General features: G+C 38.9%; 1 protein-coding gene across 1 annotated transcript; it reads right to left on the reverse strand.

Moving 5' to 3' along the window:
- Positions 1–5,194: 5,194 nt before the first annotated feature.
- On the reverse strand, positions 5,195–5,848 carry LOC107022162. Its single transcript, XM_015222852.1, has 2 exons — positions 5,452–5,848; positions 5,195–5,346 (listed from the first exon to the last, which is right to left on the reverse strand). The coding sequence occupies exons 1-2, from the start codon at positions 5,846–5,848 to the stop codon at positions 5,195–5,197; spliced, it is 549 nt and encodes a 182-aa protein (XP_015078338.1).
- Positions 5,849–9,597: the final 3,749 nt, after the last annotated feature.

Raw genomic sequence — 9,597 nt, forward strand, 5'->3', positions numbered from 1 at the left:
AGTCTTTCATACCAAGCTCTGGGAGCTTGTCTCAAACCATACATAGCCTTATTCAACTTGAACACAAGATCTGGTAACTCATGTTTTATCGAAAAAGGATGTTTTATGGATTTTTGACTTTTTTAGAGTCGCCACTTATTTGAAGATAATCAAGAAAAACGTTGTTTTCAAAACCCTTAACAGAAAAATCGTTTGAAACAATCAGAGGGTCTAGGGGATTCAAATTAATGTTTCATGAAGGTGTTAGGCACCTAAAACGTCCGTCTAAAATGGTTTTCCAGCAACCAACATAGTTTGGCTTAACTTATAAAATTTATTGAAAATTGTTTAAAAATTGTTTGAAAGGGGAATGTTAATTTACTGAAAAGTGCTCGTAATGTTTCATTATTTTTAAGTTCAATTGAAATCGATTGATTTAGTTTAAACAGTTCAGTATGAGGACGTCTTGGAGGGAATTGAGGTTTTCGACTCTAAAACTAACAAAAATAACCAAAAGAAAATACTGAAAAAGTAAGAGAGAGAGAGAGAGTCGGGTCTAAATCCGGGTTCTGTTCGCCTTGACCGTTATTTGGACCCACCTGTTTTTGGGTTTTGACCCATTTTCTTTTTTCGTACCTGTCCTAGACTAAGCAAATAATTACACAAAATAAATCAAGTAAAGTAAAAGATGACGAGGTCTTAAGCCCATTACAAAATAAGAATACAAAATATGAAACATAAAGGGTCTTCCAATCCCGCTTCTTCGACTTTCTTTTATCTTTCAAACTTCAAAACCTGTCCATTTAATTTAATAGGCTTGACTTGATGTAAAGGGTCTTTGATTTTAAAACGACCCGAGATGCAAGGGATATTTGAATGAAACAAACCCCAACAATGCTCACCTTTCCGCGTGCAAGCAAGACAAGCGCCTATCATACCAAAACTAGAGTGCTAAGAACTTCAAGCCTCGACAAAAAAAAAATGAGTCTAAGGGTCGTAGTATCATTTTTTTTAAATGAAAACAAAAGAAACTTTGTCTCAGCACGCAAACTTCCTTTGTTCCCTCAACTTCCAACAAAACAAGGATTCTTTAGCTCGAAAAATTCTCTCTATTCTTCTGACTAAAACCAAAAGAAGAAAACCTCCAACCCCTTTTAAAAAATCCCACCCTCAACAAGATGAAGAAGAGGGGTATATATAGGGGAAAGTTAGGTAAAAATGGAGGGGGAAGATCAAGGGAAATACTGAGAATCCAAGTGCCTATTTGAAATTCAAAAACCCTTTCCTTATGAAGATAAGATTGCTGCTCGTATAATCAAATTGATTTCTCCAGCAAAATTCCAAAAGCCAAATATGGATGTTGACGACCTTGATTGATTTCCCGCCCTGGAGGTGAGAGGTTTCCTCATGTCATGCCATCAAGGACGAAATCGTGTGCCTTCAAGCTGAGCGAGTCTACTGACCCCTGTTGTACAGTTCCTGGCGAAGAAAAAGGAGAAAACATTGAGTACATTTTTACGAATGTTGGAGCGTGCTCGCGAGTGAAGGCAATGCAATGCGCGCAAGGGTCTTCTTGGCGCTATTAACGTGCCGTTGTCATCGATTCATTTGGAAGAGACGCGCATAGCTATTCCTCCGTTTACCATCGACGGGCTGAGTTGATGCTTCTGAGAATCGATCTGGATTTTCTTCTCGTGAGGGAGAATCAAGATTGGGTCGGGTAAGGGAGGAATTTGGGCTGAAATTGACTTAATCTGGAAAATTTGGGCCTGGGTCGAGAATAAAGCATGGGCTGGAATTGATTTGGGTTTAAATGAAAAAGGGGAACAGGGGGTTGATCTTGGATGAATGGAAATTGTAGCCAAGGTGGGCTGGAAAATTGAGAGGGTAGCCCCAAACTAAAGCTCTGTCGAGTTTAAGACAAAATGAATTAATAACCTTGCCATACTGAACTTAACAAAGCTGAATCTAATTAAGATCAATTGATTTAATTAATTTATGACCTTATTAATCTTAGCGACATAAAAATAACCATAATTATCCTTATCCTTATTATTATTATTATTATTATTATTATTATTATTATTATTATTATTATTATTATTCATGAAACTAATCATTTTAAATCATTCAAGATTGAAGAAGATTGATAATTAATCTTATCGAGGAAGGTCGAAATTGAGTGTCAACAACTGTCCCTCATTTGACTTGGATTGATGCAAGAAGTCTGAGGAAAATGAAATTGACCAAGCCAATTTTGGCCGACCACAAATTATCTTTTCGACACAACGGCTATGGACTTAGGAAATGTGACCGAGCCCCCAAAACGGGTTTCCTACATATCTCAGGACATATGAGAATTCAGGCCACTTGTAGTTTGATACACTCGATTTAACGCACAATTATGAAAGAATTCAAAAGTTACACCGATAATGAATTATGAAAGGATCGAAATGCTCGGGAAAAATATTTAAGAGCGAATGTTGGGATACAACCGAGTTTTCAACATTGAGTGCGCCTACATATCCTTAAACTCAGGAATCAAGCTGTGTAGTTTGACTCGATCGGTTGAAAAGGAAGTCTATTATGTTAGATAACCTTTGGATCTGGACAAGTGACAACTTAAGTTGAGTATGAAAAAAAGGCTTGTAATCTCTTAGCCATGAATATGGTGCTCTTCATATCCATAGGTAAGAACTTACACGAACATAATGTCCAAAACTCTTGGTGTATCATCACTCAGACTGGAAAGTTGCCTCCGACAGACACCAAAATTTTTGGACGCGAACTAAAACTGACAAACTGAAAGTAAAACCCACATGCCTTATGATAGGGGTGTGGTTTGATTGTGGTGGAAGTCGTTCCTTTGCTCGCGTCCTAAGAGTTTGACTTTCCTCTTTGGACCATGCCCCAGTTCTCTGGTAACAAAAGGTTCCACGTTGTGCTGAGTCCCTTTTGACGTCGTCTGCACCTGTGGTTTTTAGAGGATTCATCCTTTCGGATTCTCTCGACAAAGACTGAGATAACAACTCGTCATCTTAATAATGCAATTAGGATGGGAGACAGTGTCTTTTACCATTTTGACTTTCAATTGTTCTCCTCGACATTTGACTTCAACTCGATCGGTTTAACGTAAAGCAAATAAAGCTTATGTCTGGTGTTTGCAATGTAATCTCCAATGTACTCTTCACTTGATGTCGAAATAAATAAATGCTGATGCGATGCTGATATTTCTTTTTATGTCAATGTAATCTTCATGTTGTTTACTTTAACCAACATTAAAGAATGCAGTTGATGCCAACAGATAAATATTTCTCTTTGGATGCATGATTCTTTCTCCGGCGGTGCAAGATTTCTTACGGGACATGAATATCTTCCCGTGATGCATAAATTTCTACGAGGTATGAAATCTTCTCGCGATGCATAATTTATGTGAGGTATGAAATCTTCTCACGATGTATAATTTTCTGCGAGGTATGGAATCTTCTCGCGATGCATAATTTCTGTGAGGTATGAAATCTTCTCACGATGCATAATTTTCTGCGAGGTATGAAATCTTCTCGCGATGCATAATTTTCTGCGAGGTATGACCTTCTCGCGATGGACAATTTACTACGAGGCATGAAATCTTCTCGTGATGCACAACTCTCGGCGAGGCATAAATATCTTCTCGCGATGCATGAATATTCACTCGCGATGCATGGTCTTCCGCGATGCATGAGTATTGACTCGCAATGCATGGTCTTCCGCGATGCATGAGTATTGACTCGCGATGCATGATTTTTTGCGATGCACGAATACTGACTCGTGATGCATGATCTTCCGCGATGCATGAATATTGACTCGCGATGCATGAATCTCCACGATGCATGAATATCATATCGCCTCTAGTGATGATAACGGTAAAACGACTTCCAAATAGTATATCGTCTTGATCGATTGTAAAATATATGACCCCTCCGGGTAATGCGTAGTATCATATCCGACATTATGATGCAAATGACGTCCTTTATGGAAATCGTAAACTCTTCCTTGACATTTTTGCTTGATTCTCCTTCGAATATAGCTGGACGAACTTTATAAATTTCATGTTGTTGGAAATTGATTGAAATAAATAATTCATATTCCCAAGTCTCCGACATAAGCGATATAAAATGCTTCCCGCTTCTAGGAAAACTATTGATTTTGGGATAGTTTTCTCCTCCTTTGACTTCTCCATATTCATCCACCGGAAGAATTTGCTAGTTTCAGAGCAAAGCTATTAACCTGCGTCCACAAAAAAATTGTTAGTTTTAAAAACGAACTAATCTGTGTCGATTTCTGCATATGTCTACTTCTTGTCCTACAATTTACGGTTGACTTCCCGATCTCCCGACTCTTGATAGATAAGACAAAATATTTTATGCCAAAACAAATGGAACATAAAAGGGGAAATAAAAAGGAATATTTAAGAGGAATAAATTTTGAGAAATAGTATCTAAACAAAGAGGTCTCTGCCAAGTCATGTTATATAAGGCTTAACAAACTTCTTTGAGTCTAATGCTTGGAGGTCTATCTGATTTTTCGCTGGGGAGTTTTCAGAGTTGCTCCGGACTTGCAGATAAATCCGTGCTGAAATTTTGAAGCCATCCTCAAAATTTCTGTCCCAGTTAACTGTCTTGCTTATATTTCCAATGTAGGTGAGTAGATTGCGGAATTTTTTTGATCTTCTCAAAAATTCTGTCCCAGTTGAAAATCTCGAAACATTTTCAGTCTTGAGTTGCTGAGGAGGAATCTTCTTCTCGAGAATTTTTGAGTCCCTCTCAAAAATTCTGTCCCAGTTTCTATTGTAAAAAGGAATAGAAATCTTACGGGAGATATGACCGAACCGTTGTGGAGCCTACGTATCCCGTTGAGGCAGGATTCAGGTCAAACGTAGTTCCCCCCTCAAAGGTTAACAAAATAAAAAGAATTTACAAAGAAAGCCGACCGAGGCCGACATAGGCCGCCTACGTATCTCATTCTTGAGATTTCAGGTCGAACGTAGTTCAAGTACAAAGAAAAATAATTAAAAGGGATTAATGGGGTGACCGAGGTCGACACAGGCCACTTACGTATCTCATTCTTGAGAATTCAGGTCAGACGTAATTCATTACAGTAGGGATAAGAATTAAAGCAAAACAAATACAAGAAAACATAATGATTACAAGTAAATAACAGAATGCACACCGAAGATTCACACGTAGTATCTCTTGACAGCGTCTGAGTTGATAGGTTTAGGCCATACGGTACCATCTATCTCTGATAGGATCAAATCACCTCCATATAATACTTTGCGAACCATGTAATGTCCTTGCCAGTTCAGTGCAAACTTTCCTTTGTACTCGTCTTGATCAGGAAAAATATGCTTAAGAACCAACTGACCAACTTCAAAATTTCTGGCTCATACCCTCTTGTGAAAGGCACGAATCATTTTCTGTCTATACAACTAACCATGACAGACGGCAACCATTCTCTTCTCATCAATCAAAGTTACTTGATCGATACGCTTGCTCACCCATTCAACATTACTCAAATCAGCTTCTTGGACGATTCTCAATGACGATATGTCAACTTCAGTAGGTATGACTGTCTCTGTTCCATATACTAGTAAGTATGGAGTAGTACCAGTCGATATTCTGATAGTCGTTCGATAACTCAGTAAAGCATACGGTAAAATTTCATGCCAACCCCGATGTTTGTCAATCCTTTTCCTCAAAATCTTTTTGATATTCTTATTGGCGGCCTCTACAGCTCCGTTCATTTGGGGACGATAAGCAGTTGAATTCTGATGAGTGACCTTAAACTGTTCACAAATATCTCTCATCAGTACTGTTGAGATTTGCACCATTATCAGTAATGATGGAATTGGCACTCCAAATCTGCATATCAAATTTTTGCGAACAAAATTAGCCACAACTTTCTTGGTTACTGACTTGTAAGAAGCTGCTTCCACCCATTTGGTGAAATAATCAATAGCAACAAAAATGAATCTGTGTCCATTCGAGGCGGATGGCTCTATCGGACCGATGACATCCATACCCCAAGCTACAAATGGCCAAGGAGAACCCATAACATTAATCACCGTGCACTTGACATTTATGGCATTTTTGCACAAATTTGCAACAATCATTCTCCATGGTCATTTAGAAATACCCGGCTCGAAGGATTTTTCTTGCTAGGGTGAGCCCATTCATATGCATGCCACAAACTCAGGCATGTATCTGTTCAATAATCTTTGCAGCTTCGATGGAATCAACACATCTGAGAAGACCTAAGTCTGGAGTCCTCATATATAGGATTTCTCCAGTTAAAAAGAAATTGAGAGCCATATGGCGTATCTACTTCTTCAGATTGGACGTAGCATCTTAGGGATAAATTCCAGACTCCAAATACTTCTTTATATCAAAATACCAAGGCAAACCGTCTGGTTCTGCTTCGACATTGAAACAATGGACTGGATGTTCTTTTAACTCTATATCCAGAGGATCATATAATCTGTGTCCGGATGTTTAATAATCAAAGTGAGGGTGGAAAGAGCATCGGCCAATTCATTTTGTATTCTGGGAGTATGTCTGAACTCGATCTTACGAAATCTTTTGCACAACTTCTGTACATATTGTACGTAAGGTACAATATTTGGGTTCTTCACAACCGACTCTCCTTGAACTTGATGAATCAAAAGGTCTGAATCTCCAATAACTAACAAATCGTAGACATTCATGTCGATGGCCATTTCAAACCAAGAATACAAGCTTCGTATTCGGCCATGTTGTTCGTGCAATTAAATCGGAGCTTAGCCGCCATGGGGTAGTGCTAACCAAATTCTGACACTAAGACTGTTCCAATACCTTTACCTTGATGATTTTCCGCTCCATCAAAGAATAATCTCCAACCTGGATATGCTTCAGAAATATCCTCACCTACAAATGACACTTCTTTATCGTGAAAATAAGTCTTAAGTGGTTCATACTCTTCATCAACGGGATTTTCTGCAAGATGATCAGCCAAAGCCTGTGCCTTTATTGCCTTCTAAGTCACATACACGATATCAAACTCACTCAATAGCATTTTCCATTTAGCTAATTTTCCGATCGACACCGTTTTCTGGAAAATATACTTCAATGGATCCATTCGGGAAATTAGATATGTAGTATACGAAGACAAATAGTGTCTCAGCTTCTGGGCAAGCCATGTCAAAGCATAACACGTTCTCTCCAACAAAGTTTAACGAGAATCGTATGGAGTGACCAAGTACGCATCCGAATAGCCCTTTCCTTCTTTCCTGTTTTTTTGTGTTGACCAAGTACGCATCCGAATGCACTATCTGAGACAGACAAGTACAACAACAATGGACATCTTCTCGCGGAGGAACCAATACCTGTGGATTGGACAAATAGTTATTGATATCATCAAAAACAGTCTGACACTCTTCAGTCCACTTTGTCGGGGCGTCTTTCTTCAATAGCTTGAAAATAGGCTCACACACCACGATTGATTAAGCTATGAACCGACTGATGTAGTTTAACCTCCCTAAGAAACTCATCACCTCTTTTCTCGTCTTTGGCAGAGGTAACTCTTGAGTTGCTTTAATCTTAGAAGGGTCGAGCTCAATACCCTTTCTGCTGACTATAAATCCCAATAATTTTTCGGCTGGAACTCCAAAAGCGCATTTGGTGGGGTTTAACTTCAAGTTGTAACGACACAGACGATCAAAGAATTTTCTTAGATGTGTCAAGTGATCTGAACTCTCGCAGGATATGATTATGATGTCATCCACATAAACTTCAATCTCCTTATGGATCATGTCGTGAAATATGGTCATAATAGCTCTCATGTAGGTGGCACCAACATTTTTGAGGCCGAATGGCATCACTATGTAATGATATACACCCTAAGGTGTAATTAAAGCCGTTTTTTCTGTGTCTTCCTCATCCATCAGAATTAGGTGATAGCCTGCGTAAAAATCCACGAATGACTGCATTTCATGCTTAGCACAATTGTCAATCAAAATGTGAATATTCGGCAGCGGAAAATTATCCTTTGGGAAAGCTTTATTGAGGTCTCTGTAGTCGACACAAATCCAGATTTTCCCGTCTTTTTTGGCGATCGGGACAACATTGGCCAGCGAAGTTGGATATTGTGTCACTTCTACCAATAGGGACTCTATCTGCTTGGTAATCTCTTCCTTAATCTTTAAACTCAGTTCAGGCTTGAATTTCTGAGTTTTTTGCTTCACCGGATCGAACCCCGGGTTAATCGGCAGCTTATGAGATACGACATCGGTACTCAACCTTTGCATGTCGCCGACTTCCCAAACGAACACATCAATATATTCAGTAAGCAAATGAATCATGACTTCTCTCTGAACTTCATTTAGGTGGATGCTGATCTTAACTTCTTTAACACATCCCATGTAGGCACATGGTTTAGGGGTATCCAAATACGTTCATTGTACTCTTGCCTCATACTTAGGAAGAGCTACCATCTTAACCATATCCACTTGGTTCTTAGCCTTATTTCCCCTAGAGTAGTTCATTCACATATATGTACTAGAGAGGACACCGTTATTAGGTCTACCTACCCATAATACTTCTACCAAGAAGGGTACCGTGCTAGGTATACTGATCAAGGTTCATCAAGGATAGCTCTTTGACTTTCTTAGAGAAGGTTTTCTACCGTTAGGCCGATCTTCTATAAATCTATCATTTCACACAAGAAGAAGGCACCATCATAAAGTCTACCACTTCAAGGTTTTTAATTCACCTAGGGATTTATACTTATCAAGAAGGGGCATCATTCTTAGGTTTACTGATTCAATACATAGACTAGAAGCCTTATTCATCATTCTTAGAAAGGGCAGCATAATTAGGAGCCTTATTCATCCTTCTTAGAAAGGGAAGCATACTTAGGTCTACCAATTCTAGACATTCATTCGTTCATTACTCAAGAAAAGGATGCCTAACCCTACCAAGTCAAGAGAGCACATTCATCATTTTTCATGCATCAAGGAAAGTCACTTATGTAACACCTAGTATCCAAACTAGACCAAAAATGCAGATTTTCAGAAGTTGCAGGTACAAGCAACGAAGCCAACTATGGACCGTTAGTCGACTTACGGTCAGTCTACTCCTTCGATGGGCTAGTCGACTTTAAGTCCTTAGTCATTATAGATATTAACTAGTACAGACCATCAAAAGACTTAATGGTCCATCAGTTGACTCCAACAATAGGCCAGTTAACTTTCAGTCCTCAGTCACAAACGACGGTTGACTAGTATGGACCATTAGTCAACTCCGTCGATGGGACAATCAACTTTCAGTCCTCATTTGCGAACGACGGTCAACCAGTATGAACCGTCAGTCAACTTACGGTCTGTCAGTTAACTCCTTAGATGGTCCAGCTGACTTTCGGTCCAGAGTCGTGAATGATATTCGACTGGTATGGACGTTAGTGGCTCCAACTGCTTTTAAGTGAAGGGTCTTTTAGTCTTTTCCTTGTTCATTTGGCCCTTAAGTTACGTCATTTTGACCCTAAATCATGAGGTTTTAGTCAATTTAAGCATTAACGTAACTAGAACTTACCTAAATCAAATTATTA

This window comes from Solanum pennellii, chromosome 6 (assembly GCF_001406875.1).
Source record: "Solanum pennellii chromosome 6, SPENNV200".
NCBI lineage: Eukaryota > Viridiplantae > Streptophyta > Magnoliopsida > Solanales > Solanaceae > Solanum > Solanum pennellii.

What these genes read in the sequence shown, in the direction of transcription:
- LOC107022162 (XM_015222852.1), bottom strand. Translation starts at nt 5,848, where the DNA reads ATGGTGCAAATCTCAACAGTACTGATGAGAGATATTTGTGAACAGTTT. An exon ending in AATGGTTGCCGTCTGTCATG is followed by an intron (nt 5,347 to 5,451) that starts GTTAGTTGTATA and finishes TTCCTGATCAAG; the next exon opens with ACGAGTACAAAGGAAAGTTT.